A 22,975-nucleotide genomic window follows, 5' to 3' on the forward strand; every position below is an offset into this window, starting at 1 on the left:
TGCTCCTTCCGAGCCTGCGACGCGCGGCCGGGGCTGCGTCTGTCAGCAGCGAGCGGGAGCTGCTGTCCCGGGGCCCTGCACAACTCTGTGCCTTGGTGGTCTGTTGGGTGGGAGGTGAAGGGGAGACCTCCTTCCCCAGGGGCTGCTTCGCCTCGGGGGCAGCAGGGCCTCCCCACCCGTGGCGCTCAGGGCTGCCTCTGCCACCTCCTGGTCCCCGATGGCTGGCGTGGGCTGGCCTCCTTTCTCTTGGAAGGACTCCCTTTCCCTCCTGCCTTCTCCTTGCTGGCATGGCTCCGTTCCCCCAGCACCGGCTGCGGAGGGACGTGACGGAGCAGGAGGGGGAGTCCTGCCTGTACCCACCACGCGCCGGGGAGAGCCGGGGCGGGGGATGGCAGGGAGGATGCGTGGGGACCTTCCCCGGGTTGTGGAGGGCCGGGGCCATCTGGCCCTTCCACCTCCCGGCTGCCTGCAGCAGGCTTTGTTTGGCTTACCGTCTTGGATGGTGTTTCCAACCTCTGCATTTGTCTCGTGTTTTGCTGAAGGAAAAGCCAACGGGCTCACGTGTAGTGTTTCAGCCCTGTCCGACGCTGGCTGAAGAGTTTGTTTTCTTTTTCCCTTCAGCATGCCCTGATGTGCATCAGGCAGGGGTGCTGAGCCCCGCGCCCCTCCGAGCCGGCCCGAGGAGCCGAGGGCAATGGTGGGACGTCCCTTCTGGAGGGGTCTCCTTGCTCCAAGCAAGGGAAGGGAGGCCGAAGGGCGCAGCCCCATTGCCAGCAGGTTAAAATTACCCCCGGAGCCCCCTGCAGCGGGGGGGGCCCTGCTGCTGGCGGAAAGCAGACCCGCAGCCGCATCCAGCGGCGATAAATTCTCTCCTATATTGAGCGTAGTCTTAATTCTTGGCATCCGCAGCCAAAGCTATTTTAAACTTGTCTACAGCTGCCCGCTTGCCTCGGAGTCACGTCCGTGAGTGCCCTGCATGCACGGAGTCGTGCTTTTACGAATGCCTAAGCCTGTCCTGGGATGGGCAGGCTCTTTCCCCTTCCCCAGGGGCTCTCTGGCTGCCAGAGCAAATGCCATAACCATGAAGCTGGAAAACCCCCTTTTCTTACCTGCCTTCTGTCTCCTCGGCCACCAGCGTGGGTGATCTCTTGGTAAATGAGGCATGCGGATGAGAGGTGGGAAAAGGGAGCTGCAGTCAGTGTTGGCTCTGGGGCAGGGAGCATTTGGCTTTACAGGGTGGGCTTGCCCCATCCTTCGGAGATGAAAGTCTTTGCCGTTCTGGGGCAAAACCTCCTGGAGGCACAAGTGAGAGGTCACCCTGGGGGTTTCGCTCTTCCTCCCTAGAGGGTACTGCTGGTTTTGGAGACCACCATGCTGACTGCTGGAGGATCCACAGGCGTACTGAACTTACATGTGGGTTTGTTTTTGTGATTGTGTTTGGTTTTTTTTTCAGCCCCCAAATTCTGCAGCGGTGCTGGGCTGCAGCGCGAGCAGCTGTACTGAGCGCCCGGCCAGCTGCAGCTCCCTGCATTTCTGCTGCGCTTTTGCAAGCTGTAAAGGAAAAGAGGGCACATAAAGCTGCTGCTTCAGCATGGTGCATCTCTGCCCAGGGCTATTTAATCCTAATGCTGATGCAGAAGATGAGCCTGGTGAGGCGGGAGAAATGCAAAACAGCTGTTGGAGCAGATTTCCCTTATTTACTCCATTTCTCCCCTCTATTCTCCCTCCTTCTCGGTTTGCCCTACATGTGTTATGAATTAGCCCTGCAGAGACAGATTGGTTACAGGCAGGAGTTGAGTTTGTATTTGATGCTGTAGCCTGTTGCAAATGCTGCACTGTTTTGTTCATTTGATTTTTTTTTAATCAACAGATTGTAATTTATGCCTATGCAAGAAAAAAAAAGACCAAGACAAATAAATAATATCAAAACTGCTGGGAGCTTTTTGAGTGTTTTGCAGGTCAATGTAGTAGGAATGATGTACAGCTAGTAAATAGACAGCTGTTTTTGTAGCTCTTCTGTGTGTTCTTATGCTAAATCCTTATTTTCCAGCCTGAGATACTAACTCTAGGGACAGCCTGTCATCAGCTCCACGTCACTGAGCAGGGCTCTGGGATGTAAAAGCTGCTTGGAGCAATAATGAAAACAAGACCTGCTTGTAAAAGCCTAAAATCAAAATACTGCATCTTTGACTTTTTTGAGTCTAGTTCTGTGATAGACCACAGCTGTGTGCTCAGTCCATCATCCACTGACCTTGAAGCTGTCCCTGGGCATCAGTCTGTCCTCTGCCTTATCATGGCCCTAAGGAGCAGCAAATGAGGCTTGGCCTAACACAAAGCATAATTAAGGATAGCTGTGTTGCTCTTTTCCTTAACACAGGCTGTAAATTACTCAGCAGGCAGTTAAAAACAAGTGGAAAGGAAATAATTAATTGTCTTCAGTGTGAGGAAGTTAACGTAGGGCATAAAAAAAAAAAGGCTACAGAAAGGGAAATTGGACTGGCTTGAGCTTGGGGAGGGTCACATTGCTGTCTGTTTAACCAGGATGGGCTGGACGCAGGCTCATGGTGAGGGGTGCCGTGCACAGCCTTGCAGGCAGCTGCCCTAGGGAAAAGGTGCATTGCCCAGATCTGCCCTCAGCAGTTTTCCGGGGGGGCTGGGATGCTGGGCACATCACTATCCACTGATGGAGGGGGACAGGCAGAAAAGCAGATATGGACAACAAGGGGGAAGGGATGGGGTGTTGGGTGCTCAGAACCAAGGGCTGGAGCATAGGTATGAGCAGAAGGGTAAGCACACCTCCAGCAGCACCTCTGCTCCCTGCAGGTGTCCATAGTGCCCAATACATCAGGAGTAGAGGGGCTGGGTGGGCCTTCGCTTGAGCTGGTGGTACCAGCTCCCAGCCCCACACTTACCCGTGTTAGGAAAGGGCTGTGCAGGGCAGCGAAAACCTTTGTGAACCTCCAAGACCAACCGAGGAGGCAGGAGAAGGTCCACTGCAAGCCCTGGAGAGTCCTGCTGTATTTACAGAAACAGGTGAGGTGCAAATTGCTGCGAGGGCCAGAGGAAGCACAAGCTTATGCAGGCAGTGCAAGTGCTGTGCTAAAACTGCATCCCCCAGCAAAGTGTCTCTGATAGAGTTGGGCCCAAATGATTTGCTATAGAAGCTCTTTACACCCTCCCCCCAACCCATGCAGCATACCTCACACCATGCAAGCGTCATATCGCCACTCTGCTGCCAACAAGCACTAAATCTTAGGCAGAGTAAAAGCTGTCGGAGCTGTGCACAGGCTCAGCAGCAGCTCTCCAGTGGCATGGCATGCCCTCCCCTGCCATCACTACGAACACAGCCTCCCCTTGCAGCCAGCAAAGGAGCATGGTGCCAGGCAAACCCCCTTGGTCTGGCTTTCGGCATTAAAGCAGCAAGTGCTGGTTTTCCAGAGGGACAAAAAGCAACAAGACATACTTTAACTTGGAACAAACTTTTTTAAAATTTATTTTATAGATCACATGAGCCTGAGTGATCTTTGAATGCTGGTCACAAAAGAGAGAACACACCACCTTCCTTTGCACAAACTGAAGTAAACCCTCTTCCAGTCTCGGCAGTCTCCTTCATTTGGAGCACAAGGAATGGAGAAAGAGAAAACCGCCTGGAGCTCCCTGCTCCCCTGGGAAGCAGAGGGCAGGGAAATCAGATGCAGTTTGATGCTGCTACAGGGCCAGAAGACAAATGGACCAGGCCCCTGCGCCCTGCCTAGCCACACTTCACACCCCCTCACAATGCGGGTGCTATTAGTGTCGTAGCCACCTATAGTTCCTCCCTCGCCAGGAGAGTGCTGGTATTTAGGCACATAGCTTGGAAAGGACTGTCTGACCTCCCCACTTCCACCTACACTCGGGCCACTGCAGTCTCTAAGGCAAAGTTACCCTTGTCTCCAAACCACGTTCCTCACCTCTCCCACACCGCTTAAACGCTCTTGGAGTGCTGGTGCCGGCATCGGGGGATGCACTCTCCCCTCTGAGCCTGCTTTAGCTCAGTCAGCTCGAAAGCCTGCCTCAAATCACAAGGTGAACTGGAATGAACCCCACACAGGTGCCACAGAGTGAGAAACAGGAACAACCCACTAAGGAGGGACAGAAACTTTACAGTCTCCCTGTAATTAAAATTAAAAAGTCCTTCATAGGAGGAGGAAGCCCGCAAAGAAACCAAGGCTGACCGCACCTGCTGGGGAGAGCAACGATCTACTGAGGATGCCATCTCCTCCCTCAAAATGCTACCACGCTCCCACAGCTCACCACAAGCCAGCAGAGGATAACTCCTGTCCTCATGGGAGCTAAGTGAAGAGGAAAGGTTAGAAGAAGAGATCAAAATAAGCACGGAATTGATCATTTGCACAACCCAGGGTTAAAAAACATGATTAACAATAAAGTTAATTCATAGACCGTCCTTGCAGGGCCTTCCTGGAGAAGCCAGAATTAAAAAAAATACAATCTTAAAAAAAAATAAATTAAATGAAAGTCAGGAAAATTACCATGTACTTCCAAACCTGGAAGCACTTCTGTAAGTTTGGTACCAATTCGTCATTGCCCTCTTCAGCCAAGAGGGGAGAAGACAAATCCTACCTCTGCCATGGCAAAGCCTGGCCAGTGAGTTCCAGAAAAGATGTGAGAAATCTTGGAGTAAACAAAATCAAGAGGAGGTCATGTTTGCCTGGTGTCTCTGTTCCAAAGGTATGTTTCCACCTGTGATCTCTGTCCGTTGAGGTGAGGAGGCTTTCTCCAGCTCAAGGGATGGACCAAGCGCTCCTGCACTATATTCTTAATACTGTCAATTGAGCTGCCACAGCCTTGAGAGGCAGGTTAAGATTTGCTCCGATGTGCACTGAACAGACAATAGGAAAAGCAGCATGATGGGAAGGGGAACAGGATGGGCAAATGACTGCCTAGTTAATTACGTCTCTAATTAAAATCTTAAGTGCTATCAACATATTTGAGAAGGATATTCAGTATAGGATTCCTCAACTTAACATCAAGAACTGCTTTCCAATTTGTTTCCCTCTTAGATCTCCAACTAATGAACTTTCTTACCATCTCCTTCAAACTTCAGTCACTACAACATTAAATTAAACCCACTTAGAAATAGCTTAAGATGGAGGGAATCCAGAAACATATTTGGCACCGGGACACAGTGGTGAGGAAACAATGCCCTATGGAGCCACCCTAAGTAACGTCCTTTAACCTTTGCACATCTGAAATTTCAGGCGTTTGAGAACCCCTGGATCTGATACAGCACATAGGAGGAGAGCAGCAAGTCCTGTGGACAAAATGGGGTGAGGGAGGAGGGAGGCAGCTAACTGGCTCTTCTCAGTTCTATCCAGACTCTCCTCTCATCTTCATGCACACAAAATATAATAAAAACTAATAAGAATAAAAACTAAGCCCATGATGTACAAAAATGTATCGACAGGGGGAGGAGGAAGGTGTCAGTTACTCAGTTCTGTGTGTCTTATCACCTTCATTAGCTTATAAATTATGCTCCTCTCCATCGCTTCCTTCAGGGAGGAGGGATGATTCTTCTGCAGCCAATCAGCTGGGATAGGTTTTGGTTTAAGCTGCTCTGGATCTTTTGGATAAGAAATGAAGGGAAGGGGAGGAATTCCTCAGAGCGAGGAGGAGGAAGAAATTCAGCAGCCACTGGCAGGGGGCACGGCTCCCTGAGACTTCACTTTATGGCGCTGACCCCCACGTCGCCGGCCTCCTCCTCCAACTTTTGACTGGAAAACAAGAAGACACACTTCAGTGCACAGCAACTTCTAAACCAGAATATCAACACAGCAGGAGTTCAGATGGATTACACACACATCCAAACAGCAGGAGGGCAGTTGTGACGGATCAGCTTCCTACCACTGCAGGAAGGAAATAAGGCAGACAGACACACCATGAAGGAGGGAGGAGAGACAGATACACCATGAAGTTCAGCCCTTCAAGACGGGGAGGACCCAATTTCCCAATTTCCTGAACGCTTCACTCCCATGAGAGTCATCAGGTGTCACGGGCCTCAGCACCTGGAAAATTGAGGCCTCAGGCTCCCTTGGCTTTGTGCAGAATGGAGGGAAAGCCCCCCACCCCTCTACCAGGACTCTTTTGCTAACCTGAATCTGTTCCCAGCCTTGGGCCAGCAAGCCCACCATTCTCTTTTAAAGCAGCCAAATACCTTATTGCCCTCACGGATGTGGGGCTCTTCATCCAGTGCAGGCTGAGGGGAAGCAGCAAGGAGAGAGAGGTAGAGGTAAGCAAGAACAAAAGCAACAGGGACTTTCAGGGGGAGGGACGAAACAAAGAGGAAGCTGGGAGCACTACTTATAACCACAGTGACACTACAACAAGACAAGGAGGAGATGGGGCATCCATAAGAAGCCACAGGCATATGGGAAGGGAGAGAAACCCTGCCAGAGACCCCTCTTTCAGCAGCCAGCCTGGCTCAAGAGGGTGAGATTTGACCAATTGCAACTAAGACAGCTAAAATTAAGAGGGGGAACACTGACCAGGTCTCTTGACACAGCCAGTTCCTGAACCTTTCACTTACTGGGTAAGTACACTAATAGGAGAAGATCTTTCTTCTATCAGTAATAAAGCTGATAAATAGCTCCCAAAGCCTGTGGTTAGAATTGAGTTCCCATTCCTTTCAGACCAGAAAGGCTAGGTATCCTTCTCAGACAAGCTGAGCTGAGAAGTCCCAACCAGCAAGACAACCTGGTAAATCCTCTAAGAAGAGCGATAAGCCTTTCCTCCTCCTTGGACATCTCCATCCTCCCTCCTTGACAGGGCAGAGGACCTGTGCCTAATACTACTTCTTAGGTTGTAGTTTCTCTAGCATAGGGATGTTCTACCATCAGACAGCAGAGACCCATTCTGTGACTGGTTGTTTGATGCTTCACTAGTTCAGCTACTGGGTATATGGAGACGCTCCTTCACCGTGAGCATAGTCAAGTAGCAAAACAGGTTGCCAAGGGAGGTTGTGCAGTCTTCCTCCTTGGAGGTTTTCAAGACATGGCTGGATAAAACCCTGAGCAACCTGGCCTGACCTCACAGCTAATCCTACTTAGAGCAGGAGGTTAGACTAGACACTTCCTGACGTTCAACCTGAATTGTCCCAGGACCCTAAGCTGCTAGCCACTGAAACATCCACCAGGAGCCATCCAGTCATCAGAGAATTCTCATTTCTGCTGTGAGACTACTTACATTTCTGTTTGTTTCTGTTGCACATTGAGTCCCAAGGTGAGCTCAAAGGTATGAGGAGATAATGCTTGTGCTTTAGAGTGCCCTTCCTCCAAGAGATGAAACCAGGATACAAACAGCTAGGACAGACATGGTATTTTCCTCACTTACCAATGGTTGCAGGGCAGTAGGTGTCGGTGGTGCTGCGGCTGTTGAGGGGGCCTCATCCCCAGCTGGTGGGCCCCCAGCTGCCATCCCAGCTGGGGAAACACCATCCTCTCGTTTTGTCACAGCTCCCTTCTTGGTTGACTGCATCTTGATCTGCTGTGGCTTGGAGTTCATTGGTGAGTTATTGGTGGTCTGGAGCAACTGCAAATTACAAAGGGAGAGGCCAAAATCAGCACTAAAATATCTAGGCCAATCTGGCAAGGTTCAGTGCTGCTTTTTAACAAAAAGCCTCGAGAGAATTGATACCAACAGCCACCAGGAGAAGAAAGCAGCAGTTGTTCTAAGAAACTTGGGCCCCTGAGCTGCCCTCAAGAACCCTTACAGGGTGGAAAGGGCCACTCGGCTGAGGTGACACTCAGCCCTCCTCAATATGACTCAGCTACAGGCTGTCAGAAGGAGACCAAGCCATAAGAACCAGAGGCATCTGGCTCACCCCACAACTTCGCACTCCCTCATTCACACCAGCTACGACCCACCACATGACAAAGTACACTGGTCATCTCCAACCCATGTCAGGACTGATGTTTGTGATCGAAGGACAGCCTCTTCCCTCAATTTTCCAGAGCTATCTGGATTCTCCTGCTGGCTTCTCAGTGCCAAAAGTAGCTAATGGGCAAAAAAAAGTCGGACTCTTCAGCCTTTACCTTAGTGATGGTACCCACAGCTTTGGTGCGGCCTTCACGGAAGACCAGCCGCTGATCTATATGCAAATACTCTGGGGTTTTGATGAAGCGGAAGTGCACTGTGGCTTTGTCCCCCGTCCGCAGGCAGTCCTTGTCCATGCTGAGAATTGTGGCCGTCTGACGGATGCTGCCACAATGCACTGCAAATGTAATGCACAAAGGCTTTCAACAGATGGTGCCATTAGTGGAATAAGCTTCAGACATCTAAGGCAGCTCTTGCCACCCTACAGCTAACAGCTCCAAGTTTGGAATGTAAAAATCTACTGTCTACCAAAGACTATAGGGGTCACATGGCTGCCTTTGTTCAGTCCTCAAAAAAAACCCACATATAAGCTAGAACAATTGCCTTCCAATGGAAACTTCCCTGAAGCATCCTCAACAGAATGCTACATGCCAAGCAGCAGGCTAGAGGGCAGGACCTAAAATGAGTCTCTCAGTCAGCATTTGAAGCTGAAGAATCTTTGCACCATGGGCATCTGGCTCAGGCAGACTCTAAGTACTTGGAGCCACACATCTCCTTTTCACCTCAGCCTTCGCCACTCTCCTCTGTCAGCTCCCTCCCCTCTCTAATGCATTGCTGGGAAAGGTCAAACCAGGAAGTTTATATTCAGGCTGACTCAGCCATCAGGAGAAAAATGATCTCAGGCTAGAGCTGATATAAACTTACCACTGGGAAACAAAGATGAGACAACACTGAGACACATACCCATGGCCTGGTATCGTGGGCTGATGGTGGTGGGGTGATGGAGCACCAGAATCTCTGCTTCAAACTCCCACGATGCTTGTGGATTCAGGCGGGGTGACACCATTACCATGCCTTTCCGGATGGAAGAACGCTTGATCTGAAAAGCAGAAAGACAAAAGACCTTAGCGTGATTCTCCAGGGAAGAAGTTTGCTTCTCTGGCTTGCTGCATCCAGAAGGATCCTAAGGGATTTCACAGATATTAACTCATGCTCAGCAAAAGGCAAAGCCAGAGCTGCTCAGCAGTATGTAATGATATTATGCAAAGGTGGCAAAACTGAAGTTCAGCTGAAATTTCTAAGGAAGTTTTAGTTATAGTGCTGGGAATGCTGGACACTGACACAGAAGTTTTAACTCACTGATAACTTAAAAGCAAAACAATACATCCCGGTTGCACATTACCCAAGCAGATGATCTCTCCAAAAGCATGATGTCTGTTAATACAAAATTGTAAGACTGAATACATGAAGTTTGGTAAAGCTTAAACTATATCCCCTTAAAATCAGTGCAGCTCCTATTGACAGAAACTTTTCACCAGAGGAATCGTATCAAATTTTGCTAATTTTTAAACCCCAAATCATGCAGCTGGTGCTACAAGTTGAGAGGAATTGTGTAAATACCCTGCCTAGCCACTAATGCAGCACAAGAGGAGACTTTTCTTGCAATGCCTCTGCCTTGTTACACACCTCCAATGCTATTCCTCATTACCTTGGGTCCCACTGCTATTACCTGGCAGCTGTCAGGTGGAGCAACCCAGATATAGGACCCACAGAAGGTCTCTGGGATTTTAATGTGCTGTGAAATGAGGCAGATGAAGTTTGCAGAAGCAGTCTGATTGCAACTGAACTCCAAGAGCACTCCAAAATTTAGGAGGATGGTTCCTGTTCTGGGAGTCTAGAGCAGATCATCTCACCTTTTTCAAAGCAAAGGAGGCAGTCTGGCCTCCCCGCACTTCTTTGACGGGCATTCTCTTGCGGTGGATGGACTTGACCGCAATAGGTAGGAAGTTGCCAAGGGGATCTGGCCCCAGCAGCAGGGTGTCATTTAGCTTGATTAGGCCTCTCAGTGTTGTCCCAGATACCACTGTTCCTACACCCTATGCAAAAAAAAAAAAAAAAACCCGAAACAGTAATTGGGGTTACTCAGCCATGCTAGCAGAAGGGCTCTAGAACTCCCCTCTCTAGGGAAGATGCCTTCATCAACCTGAAAGAGGGAGCAGAAAATTCTTCCAAATACCAGGCCCCTTACCGGGACAGAGTAAGTATCATCTATCTGGAATTCTGCTGGCTCTTCTTCCCTGTAACTGGTCCGTGGAGACAAGAGATTAAGAAACATCTTCAGCAAATCTAGGTTCTCCCCGGTGACATTTGAAATCTGGAAAATCGGGCACATCCTGTAAAGGAAAATTGATGAAAATGGAGTTAGTTCACCTTCCTGCCTGGAATTCCACATGTAGGGAGACATCCAAAAATCTTGGGACTGAATTGAATACACAGTGCTAGGAAGGGAGAGCCTGGCAAGCAGTCAGATGCACAACACCCCATGTTTGAAAACCTGCAACATTGCCTTGGCCTTCTAATGACATTCAGGAATAGCTGTAAGATTCCAGGACTGAAGGAAGCCGAATACCCTGCCATCTTCTGCAGACTGCCCAGAAGCAGCCTCTCATTTCTGTCTCAAGAGAGGGGAACACAAGCAAGTCAATCTCAGAATCAAGACATTCTTATGGAATCAGCACACTACATGGCAGATGCAACCTTCACACACCTAGACAATGGGACTCTCTCTCTGAATCTTCTCACCCAGTCTCCAAATAGGATCGAAAGAGAAACGACTCTCCTCTACTCCCGTTACCTCTCTGAGCTGAAGTTGGAGGCTGTTACAATGACATCATCCTTGCTCTGAACCAGCACGGGAATCTTCCTGCACCCTGGGGACTTCAGCAGTCGCTGTAACAGCTTCAGGGTTTCTTAAAGGGTGAAATGAATATTGTTAGGGCAGCATCTCCCGTCTTTACAAATCGCTTTTGTGGGGTCTCTCCCCGAAGGGAGACTGGTGCCCTTGCCACAAATAGACAGGAGAAGATGGCTAAAGGTACGTGAGTGAGACTGAGTTTGCTGCAGCCCAGGTGGGACTTAGGAGCCATTCATCTTCCATTTCATGCCAGCTAGCCTGCTGCCAAGCGACATCGTACACGAACAGACATAGATGTTCGCATCTGCAAGTGCAATGTTGTGAAATAGACATTTTATAGCTGTCTATTAAGTAGCTTTAAGCAGTTACAACGTATTTCCTCTCGCTAAAAAGGATTTTTCATATTAAATTCAATGAAAACCAGCAGCACACGGGAATTTAAATATTTGAGGATATGCGAACTAGAAATCAATTTTGACCAAACAAACCTCACCACACTTTCCCTGGCAATTAACTTGCCCTAGAAGGTTAGAGAAGCATGAAAGAGCTAAAGATCACCATCACAGACTAGAACAGTGTAGATGGACCAGATCCAGAAATAATATTTTGGGACAAATCTCCTGGCTCCCAGCTTTGACCTTTTGCCTCTTTTTAATTTATTTTCTAAGCCTCATATCTATCAGCCAGTTAGGGGCACTACCTGATGCACTAGCATCAGCCTCCTGCAAAGTGCCTTATGATAAATGAGGGGAAAAAAAAAAGGCTAGTAAGGGCTTAAAAGAGCAAATAATTTATATTCTACAATTGTCATCCTATTAGACTTTTTTGTGAACAAATGATTGCCTATGGGAAAGTAATGTTTGGGATACAGAAACACAAACATCTAATCATGCCAGCTGCTCTTCACAGATACACTTAAGCCAAATCTTGTGCCTATTTAATTTAAACAGAACATGACACAGGAGTGCCTTCTCCCAAGAGCAGCTCTTCTCTCCTCACCCTGAGCCAAATATTCTCCTTCCTTCCCAGTTATTATCTTATGGTCGGGCCTTATGTTTATTTGCCAAACATCTGTTACAGAGACATTTAGATTATCTTCTGATCACATGTATGTTTACCTGAAACATAGTTAGGATTTTTACAATAATGAACTAACCACAGACGGTACCAGGAACATTCACTTTCCTGATTCTTAGGACTGATTATCAAAAAAAACCACTGCTCCAATTAACCAAAGCATGTTCCTGAAGTGTGAGAAATGCATCAAGAGAATTTTAAAGGTGAGAGTTGGTCATAGCCTGAAAAAATGTCAAGCACAGGTTAAAGGGACACTGCTGGAGTTAGAGGTGCTGCTTTAACTGCTGCTGAGCAAAAGAGTCACTAGCCCCTGCTGCTCACTGCCGTTCCCACTTGTATCTAGTCCAGTCCTGCTACCATAGCCCACATGTGCAGCTGCTTTGAAACATGATTAAATGTTGGTTAGTTGTTCAGACAGAAGAAGGAGCTGCTGTAGTTACACCAGCATATCTGAGAGGTGCCCAGCTGAGCAGGATGTAACAAGCAGCTGCCCTTTCACCTAACAGCTGCCAGAGAACAAGTTTGATCACAGCTTAAGATCAGATTCAAACTATGGGCAAGGAGGAAAGCAGCTTTCAAGCGAGCTTCCGGACTTTCCCTCCAGGTTTAAATACCCAGAGAGAAAGCAAAGCCACAACCCCAACTGTATGCTTCTTCCCTTACAGCTCAATTAAGCAAAAGCCTACAGCAAACACTTTTGGGTTGCCCAGCTGAGTCCCCCAACTCAGGTAATTTTGAAATGGTGACTACGAGTGAACTGCCTGCAAAATGGGCAAGTGGAAAGGTTTTCTAGAAGGTGTTTAAGATACAGTCAAACCAGATAAAGCAGCTTTCCTCTGGCAGTAATTCCTCAACCAAAGCAGAGGACAGCATCACATACAGAGGTAAGAAACAGCCCTGGAGAGAGCCTGTAAGACTCACCTTGCAGGATGTTGGCAGGGCACATGTCAATCTTGGTCACCACAACAAAGACAGGAACGTTAAGTGCAAGCGCCAAGCCCAAGTGCTCCTTGGTCATTCCAACAATCCCAGCGTTACTGCCAACCTACACCAAGGATACAAGATACGGTGATGTAAACATTTCTCCTGCAGTGAGCTGGGTTACAGAGAAGGTCTTGTGTCAGATGTGCAGTAGGCTGTGATTAGCTTGCTGATGTGTCACTAGGACTGTACGAGCAGACTCAGCTCATTTCAAATGCTACTGGACACTGGTTAAGGACCTATTGCTCCTCAATTTTAGCAAGGTGTTGTGGAATTTAGAAATCTTAGAGTTTTCAAGAACATTTTACATCTCGAGCCTGTCTGAGACTGACAGTCCTGAGGCACTCGTGTCAGAGCCCTGGCTAGATATCCACAGTGGCTGCCTCCCTCCACCACTGGGAGATGCTGCCTCCCTCCACAACCCCATGAGAACTCTGCAACAGGAAAGAAGTTGAGTCTGTTAAAGCTGTGAACATCCCCACTCCTGATGGTACCGTACATCTTTCTTACTACCTACCATAAGCATGCAGAAGTCAGGTAAATGGCCAGTCATGCCAAAGACGGTGGTTTTCAGGTACTTTTCGTGACCAGCCAGGTCAATGAAAGTAATGACCTTGGTGGATTTCTCACAGATCTTTGTCCATTCCAAGCTGCCACCATGGCTGTCGGGCTTGTTCACCACATTGCCCTCACTGTCGAAGCCCAGAATGTCATTGCCCACGCTGCTGGTGCGGCCCGACTCAATCTCATGTTTATGGCGAAAGAGCTTTTGCCGAGCAAAGCCTCGGCCATTGTCTAGTTCGCCATGTGTCAAGACACCTAGCAATGTGCTCTTTCCTGCATCCACATTGCCAACCACTGCTACCCTGGAGCGGAAAAGAAAAAGGAACCTGGTAAAATATGATACCTGAAGAAACAAACAAGTAATAAAAAAAACCCCCAAACCCAAAGACCACAGCTTCTGCAAAGAACTATCTTTTTCTCCCTAACCTTCAGAGATTCAAAAATGTTAGACCTTCATAAGCAGAGCAGAGATTTTTTCATAGTTCTTCGTTAACAGTGGAGATCCCAGACTCTGGAGACTGGGATGTGGAAGACTGTGGAAACATGTCACTGGTATCCAGAACACAGTCAGCTGAACCCGACATTGCTTGATGCCATGCAGAATTATCTCTCTTCCAACCCCTATTCCCTGCATTCCAACATATACTCTGTAGTGATTCAAAAGAAGACTAAATTCCAATTTGGTCTAGAATACCTCTGCCTTTCTCATATTTCTGAGGTTGCAATAGCTCCAGGTGCTAGAGAGAGCACAGAAATTAAAATTGCTGTTCCCAGAAAAGGAAAAGTTCAAACAACAATGAAACGTTTTAGAGGAAAAACCTCTCCTACAGCAATCTCCTTCCTTGTCTCTGATAAAGGTGGCTATTATGGCTGTTGGTAAATCCATTCTATCCAGGTCTGGGCAGACTCTCAAGTCATGTTACACAAGCTATTATACATCCATTAAAAGGTGACTTGGATCATCACAGTCTTGGAATAGAATTGAATCCTTCGACAAAAGTATTGTACTCCAGCAGCGTGAGTATATGCACACACAGACTGACACACGTGCACATGTGACTCCCTACCTGGATTCCAGCACACAAAAGAAAAACTGTGAAGCTGTCACCCGGACAGCGACAGCCCTCAGCTAAACACAGGCAAATCGCCGCAAACAGTTTGTTCACAAAAGAGACAGCAACAACAACAAAAAGGTGATTTCATTAGCAAGGAGTGGTCAAGCTCAGTTCCCTTTGTTGGGTTGCTGCAATACCCAGACTCGCATCAGCGTTGCTGGCTCAGCATCACTCAGACTGCTCACACGCTAAAAATGCAGCTGGGCTGCTGACTAACCCTGTTTCCACCCGGCTCCTCACCTGACCTCCAGGAAGTCGTTGTCACCCACACGTTTCCGAACAAGGTAGTCGCGCACCTTGCCCCCTGCTTCCTGGTGCTCCCGCAGGAGGATCACATCTGCCTCGATCTGTTCTGCCATGCTCTTCAACGTGGCATAGGATGCTTCCATGTCTGCCTCGCTCAGACCGTATTCAGTCCCATCTGGTAGGATGTTGAGGAGACAAAGGACAGTCAGTGAGCACCACCTTGCAACGGGCAGCAGCAATGTCATTCTGCCTGGGACTTTCACACCGATTGGGTTTTATATGTGGACTGGAGACATCAGCCATGTAAAGAGAATGAGCACCCTTTGCCCAAAATAAAAAAGGATGGTCTTCACTCTAAGTCTTAAAAGATACTAGAAAAGCACCATCTTTCACCTAGAGGAGTTTTCTTCACAATTTCTACAAGCAAATACTTAGGTATTGGCAAGAAAGACACATTTCTGTCTGATTCCCTTACTTCACATGCTGAAGGTACTTTGTGTGTAATTTCCTTCAGTCAGATAAAACATCTCCTCTTGCATTGCAATAAAAGGAAAAGCATTAACAAAAGCAAAGCTCTGACTGAAACATGACCACAATTAACCAGTGAATGTGGGACCAATTTAAACAATCAGCTTATTTTATAAAACCACATCCCAAGTGCACTTTTTCTGCAACTCTGGCCCGCACAGCAATTTCTTTAGCCCCCACATACTCCAGCTAAAACAATGTTTTTGGCATGCCGCACTGCCTTCGTTCTGTCACTTGAAAGAAATGCTGACAGAACATGAGGCCAGAAAAAAACAAGGAGGCACTTCTGCCTCTGAACAGCCCATCCAAGCAACGAGCTGACAGTCAGAGCAAGCCAGTGGCAAGTACCTAGATAATTTAAAGGCCACCACAGCTCTCAGCTTCTCTCCTAACCCAGGTGCTGAGAAGCTGCACAGATTTCAGGCCAGAATCTCTTCTCTTTTTCTCTTAAAAAAAACCCCAAACAAACAACAACAAAAGTGGAGAGCCACATAGCACCTCGATGACCAAAGCTATTGCTGTGCGCGAATTCGTATGCATGGCTGACTCATCAGCTGGTAAGCACTAACTGCAGTTTGCATGAACTAATCAGCATTTTAACTATTGCACAGCTCTACAACAAGTAGAGTTGCTGGGTGATTTCTAACCTAGCTCACAAGCAGGCTGAGAAGCTGTTGAGACTGTGGGGAAAACAAAAAGCACCATGGCTGGGGTCTTGGGTCATAAAAGGGAATAAGAAGTGTGGAGAGGAGAGGGTAAGAGCCAGGGGAGAAAGGGAAGGGTCACTACTGATGAAGCAGTGAGTCTCCTGGCAGTCTCCACTCACTTCTCAGTCCCCTGAGTTGGGCATCTGTGATGATCAAAATCATAGTAACTCAAAGTGAGTAAGAAGGAGGGATGGTGGCAGGGATATCAAGATTTTTTTCTGTTGGCTATTGTTTCCAATTTACAGAAAAGATCCCCATCTTCCTTGACTATGCAGCAACCCAAAACGAAGTCAGAAGTTTTAGCTTGTATTTTAAGAAACAAATGCCTACTTCTAAGTACATCACTGCAATAACCACCAGTTAAGACCCTCACAAGGTATCCTAGAAGCAAAAGCAGTTACTAGCCTGACTAGTTAGATGTCCACTGCAGATGCTGTTATCTCAAACACCAAGGATTCAGGCTTCATGTGGGAAACGCGCTTGGAGACAAAAGCGTTATCCCTGTGACACTGGCTGCATGACCACTGCCCATCTAATCCTGGATTCTCTTCTGTGTTGTCTGCTTCACAAGACACCAAGAAAACCCAAAAAGTACACAGTTCTGAGGTAACACAACTCTCTCCCTCCATTATCTCAGCCAACCCTGGTACCGAAGACCAGCGTTTTGTATTCTTCCCTAAACATAGTAACTAGTAGAATGTCTGATCATAAGAATATGATATCCATCAAATATTTAACATATTTGAAACATGCCTTTAGCCTTACAATTACCATAAACAATTATTTTTGCATCCAGAAAAGAAATTTCAATTTCAATTTCAAAGCAAGGCTGTGTTCAATATTATTTTACCAGCACCAGATGCAAATATTCAAATTGTGAAAAAGAACAAAAAGGTAATCCATGCTAAGTGCTAAAATCTGCAAAGGCAAATGACTGCAGTCACACCTGAGTTAATGTGACAATAAAGGCCTCATGCTGAGAAAAGGAAAACCTTTCTCTCCATAGTACAGACACACACTAAAAAAGAAAGTCAGCAGCATATATTTTGGCTATCTGAAGTCCCTCCAATACATTCTCACGGGGTAAAAATCTTATTATTTACAATGGAAAAGTGAACAAAACCAGACAGAACAAGACCTCCATCAGACACTGAGGAGGTCTGTACTAAAACTGTTACTATAATTTCCGAATCTTTGTTTTTCCTGGTGTGCCCAGACAACTTATGCCTTATTCCTAAAAAGAACTTGTATGATTTTGTACAAAAAATATGTTTAGTTCCACTATATGACAGTGGAACCTCCATACTTTATGGAGGTTTCCAAGTTATTCTGGAGAAGTAAGTACTACCTTCAGCAGCAGTCCAGTTAGATGAAATAGGTTTTTCTTATAATTTGAATGTTTTTTGTTGTTTTCCTGAGTAAGCTATACTCACCTGATCCTTGACCAATGACATAGATGGTCTCTCCACATCCCTCATCAATTCTCTCTGACATCTGCCGGAGCAAACTGTCATACTGCTCAGAAGTTGGACTCACCATCACTAGCTGGAAAAAAGATTAAATATCCATTTGCAGATGTCAAGCAAACAATTTCAAAACCAGTTTCAACTATAAGGACAATCAAGCCATGTGCTTTATTGAAAGAGAAGGGCTCTTTTTCCAAGGACCGCTTTCTGGTGGTTTGGTTTTGTTTTGTTTTTAAACCAGCTTCACTGACAGCTATTTCCTTGTGACACTGCACAAGGTTATTTGTCTGAGCTCAGTGTTCATTTATGTTGGAAGATATACTTCAAAGCAACTTAGAATACCAAGCATCTCATTTTGAAGTAACCAATGTTTAAAAGCCACATTTAAGTGAACACCCCACTTCTGTGTAATACATGTTTCCATGCAAGGAAAACAGAAAGGGGAGGAGGTATTTTCTCCGAATAAATTCCTTAGCTGGGTATTCCAGTCTCCGCTGCACAGAGTGCTGCTGCTCCCCCAAAGCCTGACCAGACAGCCAGAGGAAGCCAGACAGACCTCACTGCAGAGCACACCTAGGCATCAAAACCTAGAGCATCTTGTAAGTCTTTCACATACTTGATTCCCGCCCCTCCTGCTTTTTTTTTTTCTGAGGGGGCAGAAGGGAAGAAGAGGACACGAATAAGCATTATTTTCAACTCCCTAACAAAAATTTAGGTACTTTACAGTGCTGAGAGACAAACATACAAAGCAGTTTGTAAATTTGGATGTTTCACCAGTGGTGAGCTGCATTTTTGCAAGCCAGCTATATTACCAACAAACTTTGACTGCAGTTAATTGCAACAATCACAACTTCCTTTGACCTTCCCTGCAGAGGCATCAAGAGAAGGAAAAAGGGGACAGAAACAAAGCGGAAAATGAGGACAAGACAGTGCTTCAGGAAGGAATTTTCTTAGAACAGAATGGTGTAGCACCATTTCTGGCAAAAACCTGTGTCACTCACAGTACAGCTGAAGACACTCGCACAGAGTGGCCACAATGGTGGCCTGGCAGTGGCAGACCAAGGAGACCTTCATCACCCATTCCGGACCGAACAGCTACCTGCTCTCTGGCTGCCTCTGTGATTACAAATCTGTTGGTGGCTGAGCATCCTGGTAGAGTGGCTCAATAGCTATTGCAATTGAGACATGCATTGCTGTAAAAAAGTCACTTTTAGTAAGAGTTGTAAAGGCTATGACCTACCGATAGCCCTATGAGTAGGCACGCCTGTGCCACACTATGGCTCTCAATGAAATTCATACTTTCTCCAGCTGTTCTTACACACACGTTCCATGTTCCCAAATCATGCCCAGAAAGATGTACTTCCCTTCCCTATGCACTAAGGCCAGCTTGAAATCTGTGCTAGATTTGCCTAAAACATGGTTTACAGCAGTTCACAATGATTACATCTTCAAGCCTGCCCAACATTCTCTATTAACACAGCCTGACTTGCTAGCACAGCTAATAAAATGTCCATTCAGGGAGGAATTACCTTTACCACCTACTACTACTGCATAGGTGATGAAGGTCTTGATTAGAAATCGAGAGTGTAAGGGAACCAAAAAGCCCACAGCAGCTTTCAAAAACATAGTGATGCATGCATCTGGAAAACTGTAGCACAGACAGCAAGTGCTGGTTAGAAGGTTTAAGGCAGCCAAAGCAACGCTTTCCTCAAATGTTAAGGGTTACACAGAGCACATACTTGTCTGCAAGGGCCAGACAGCTACAAGACAATCACCTTCGTGTGTCTACTTTAGATGCGTGCCCTACCTAAGGCTTTGAACTACTTGGCATAGTCTGCAAAGGGTAGCAAAGCACTCTGATCTGGAAGGCCACATAGTCTTTCTATTTCGTGATACAAAGGACTGAGTTTTGCCTTTATTAGTTTTAATTTTGGTTTTGTTTTCTTCTTAAAGGAGACCACTGGATGTAAATGTATTGAAAGGGAAATGAGCAACTGTTCAGAGGCTTGATCGGGACAGGAATGGAAGGCTGTGTGTTGATGTGGAGGGCTTGTTTTGCCCAGAGAGCACTTTCAGGAATTCCTGGAAGAACAGCAGACAGGCTCACTGTTCAGGCTAGTGCACCAGCACAGGGCAGGGACGAGGGAAGATCTCTTAAACACACTGTTACACTCATAAAGATCAATAAAACAACAGGGGCCACCAGTGTAGAGGCACACTAACTTCATTTTCTTCAAGTCTCATCACCAGCTTAATTTTCTTACAAGTTCAAATGCTTCAGCAGCGTGAGTGGGCAGGGTGTTGTCTAAAGCACCAGGGAACATTTCAGCCGAGCAGCTTGCTGCAGCCCTTCTTCACAGCACCAGGAAGGAGGGCTGGGGTCTCAAACAGCATGGTACCCATACACGTCAGCTCAAAACACTGTTTCCCCCGCCCTGCTGCTTTCACTGCCATGCAAAAGTGCTGCTGAAGGGTGGTCCAGTGGTAGACTGCCTCCAAAGCCTACCCTGGGGCCGATGAAACTTACAGCTGATGTGATATAGCGGGACGTCAAGAGAAGGATGGTAGAATAGCAGCATTCATGGATCACACCTTGCAATGCCGTTCAGTATTTCTAACGGCTGCCTCAGCAGCCCGCAGCCCTCAGCCAGTTCTGCAGTTTGAGGCCACTGCAGGACTTTACGTGCTGTTTTGAAGGTCTCTTTAGCTAGCTTCCTGGACAGAGGGAGCTTGTTCTTTGCCATCTCCTTGGTCAGAGAGAGGCCCTCCATCTTGGCCTCTCTGCTTTTTTTGCTTTTCACCTTTGCGCAATCCCTTCCATGCTTGCCCTACGTATTTGTGTTTTTCAGAGGTTTTCACAAAGTCAAAAATTTTCACTTTTGTTCTTTCCACTTTGCCAGGCATTGAGCAGTTATCAGTAGGAGCCATGTGGGTCTAGCAACCTCAGATTTCCTATAGGGCAAAAAAGTAACAACCAGTTATTGTTTTATTCTCATGACAGCAGAAGGAAATATATCTCACAAGTTTCAGATGCCATCTCTAAAGTCCCTTCCCAATCTCTGGGGAGAGGTGGCTTTTCCCACCTTTCATCTGATCAGTTTTGAGATTAACATACACCAGAGACGGGTAACAGCTACAGCTATCTGAGCTTACTCCAGGGGGACAGGCTGGACTGTGCCTTTCTGCACTGCCTCTTAACAGCAAGTAAGAGGCCATAGTATTAATTTACAGCAATTTCAAGACACCAGTGGGACTGAACTAAGGTTACATCAGCACTACTACAGGCAATCCTTACAAAAGAAACATCCCATATCCACAAGGCAGACAAAATATAAAGATTAAAGGCCAATACTATGGCCAATACCAAACTAAATACTATGTGTTATGCAGTGCTGCTGTTTATTGGAATAACACAGTCTGGCATTTTGCATGGCTGGAAGGCTACCACCAGCCATTGGAAAGTCAGGGGAAAGGCACCTTCTGTAATGTCATATTTTGCTTTCTATTTCCTGTGGACATACGTAGTTCAAACGCTATTAATGTTCTGTTGTCAATGTAGATCTAATATAAGTATCAGCTTCAGTAATAATGTGTGACATGGTTTTGACCTGAAAGATGACTACTACTGCAGTGTGTTAGCACTGAAGGGAAAACAAATACCCATTAAGATTGACACGATAATGAATTTGTGCTGACAAATGGAACTGCTTGCTTGACCAGCCAACAAGGTGCACTTGATAACTGAATCCCAAAGTGTTCCTCTCTAAAAAGAGTGCACCTTACAATGAATGTACTGGGGGAGGACTGGGAGAAAAGTATGTAACACAGCAACCAGGTGGGTCAGACCAGGACAGAGATAGCAACTAGCAAACAAATTGACTGCAGTGGGAATCAGCATTTTAAGCAGGAATTGGAGGGCAGCACTTCAACTGGGAAGACAGAAAAGATGGGGGGCATTGGGGTAATGGGGGGGGCAGGTTAGCTACTGCATTCTTACCATATGGAATTGCTGTTTTGAGCACATAGCGGGAGACTAACTTGGAGAGATGGGGCAGAGCTCATCTTAGCTCTCATTCAAGATGGGGATGAATGGTCTAGGGAAAAGATAGCAGGTGTACACTGCTGTATGGAAAAGTAACTTGGAATAAAGGTCAAAAAAATGCTTACCTATCACTTCCATAGTGCCTGCAGATTTCCAGGAATGGAAGACAGGCTGACAGCGCAAGTGGAGGTTGTGCGAGAACAGCTTTCCTCTCTCTTCGTCAGAGTTTTGGTCAGGTTCCTGGCTGTCAAGAATCAGTGACACAGCCCTTGGCGTCCTCCTGAGCCCTCTTCCACATCAGCCACGTCCAAGACAAAGCACAGATCAATACTGGCATCCTGTATCAAAATCTTGTCCAGCTCATTAAGGCACAAACAGGTGGCTCAATAAACACTGCAGGTTTGATTCCTGTTCTTTACTATCTTATAACACATCTTCATAACATTCCTTTTAAGGTAGTACCACATTGTAAAATATCCGGTCATTCCCTCAAAAACAAATGTTTCCACATCCACACACAATTCCTCTCTCTCCATTTCTCCACAGAGGGCAAGAAAATCCAGGACTTTGGAACAACTCCGGCTGGAAGCATGAAAAGGAGGGATGGCAGAAAAACAGGAGGAAGCACCAGCTATGCTGATTTCTGGATCACATAATTACAAGTGGGCCAAACCAAGTTTTCAGGAGACTTTAGAGTGGGAGATGGCATCATGATACATCAAACCCTTGGCAACAAAAGGTATATAGTTAAAGAGATCAGCCAACTGGGAAAAAAACAGAAGATTGTATGGAAAGGCGGCTAATCTAGTCTGTGGCAGGCTCTGGCATGCATGTATTACTATAATGTACTTTCCTGCAAGATGGAAGAGAGAACAAATTCTGACAGAAGTAAGACTACCACATGGTTTTGTCACTTGGATCATAGTAAGGAACTGCATAACATGAACAAACCTTTTTGTGTTGATGTAACCCGGTTTTCAAGAGCAAGGCACCCTTGTCACGGAACCCTTGTGCTGAAAAGTTACAAGCTCTGACCTGCTTTTAAGATTGTGAAGGAAGCCCCGGGAACTAGTACGACTGGCAGCAGAGATAACTACAGAGAACCAGCGCAGAGGAAGAACATTAGCCAGACGTTAAAGCAGCTGTCAGCTTCAAACCCTGCGCCTGCTGAGGGGATGCAACACCCACTGCAGGCACTTTCTCAGGGAGCCAAGGAGGGGAACGAGTGGACAGGACAAGCCTACCAGCACTCTCCTTTCCCGGCCAGGGCACAGCTCGCTCTCGGCTTTTCATAGCTCAACTTCACTGCGCTCCTCCCGGCCGACTCTCTGCGGGAGGACGGGCTCTGCCGCCCGGCCGAGCGATGTTGGAGCGAGGAGGAAACCCCGGGACCCAACTCCGTCCCGCGGGGAAGCTCTGAGGTGACACCTGCACCCCGGCGGAGCAGGCGGGTCCCCCAGCCCCTC

General features: G+C 46.9%; 1 protein-coding gene across 1 annotated transcript; it reads right to left on the minus strand.

Annotated features, from left to right (window-relative positions):
• Positions 1–5,102: 5,102 nt before the first annotated feature.
• GTPBP1 (GTP binding protein 1) lies at positions 5,103–17,542 on the minus strand. The gene is made up of 11 exons (XM_010284542.1): positions 17,435–17,542; positions 14,761–14,941; positions 13,359–13,707; positions 12,782–12,905; positions 10,724–10,838; positions 10,118–10,262; positions 9,783–9,965; positions 8,833–8,968; positions 8,088–8,266; positions 7,387–7,584; positions 5,103–5,771 (listed from the first exon to the last, which is right to left on the minus strand). The coding sequence occupies exons 1-11, from the start codon at positions 17,538–17,540 to the stop codon at positions 5,682–5,684; spliced, it is 1,806 nt and encodes a 601-aa protein (XP_010282844.1). The 5' UTR covers positions 17,541–17,542; the 3' UTR covers positions 5,103–5,681.
• Between the last annotated feature and the right edge of the window lie 5,433 nt (positions 17,543–22,975).

Source organism: Phaethon lepturus, unplaced genomic scaffold (genome assembly GCF_000687285.1).
Source record: "Phaethon lepturus isolate BGI_N335 unplaced genomic scaffold, ASM68728v1 scaffold18033, whole genome shotgun sequence".
NCBI lineage: Eukaryota > Metazoa > Chordata > Aves > Phaethontiformes > Phaethontidae > Phaethon > Phaethon lepturus.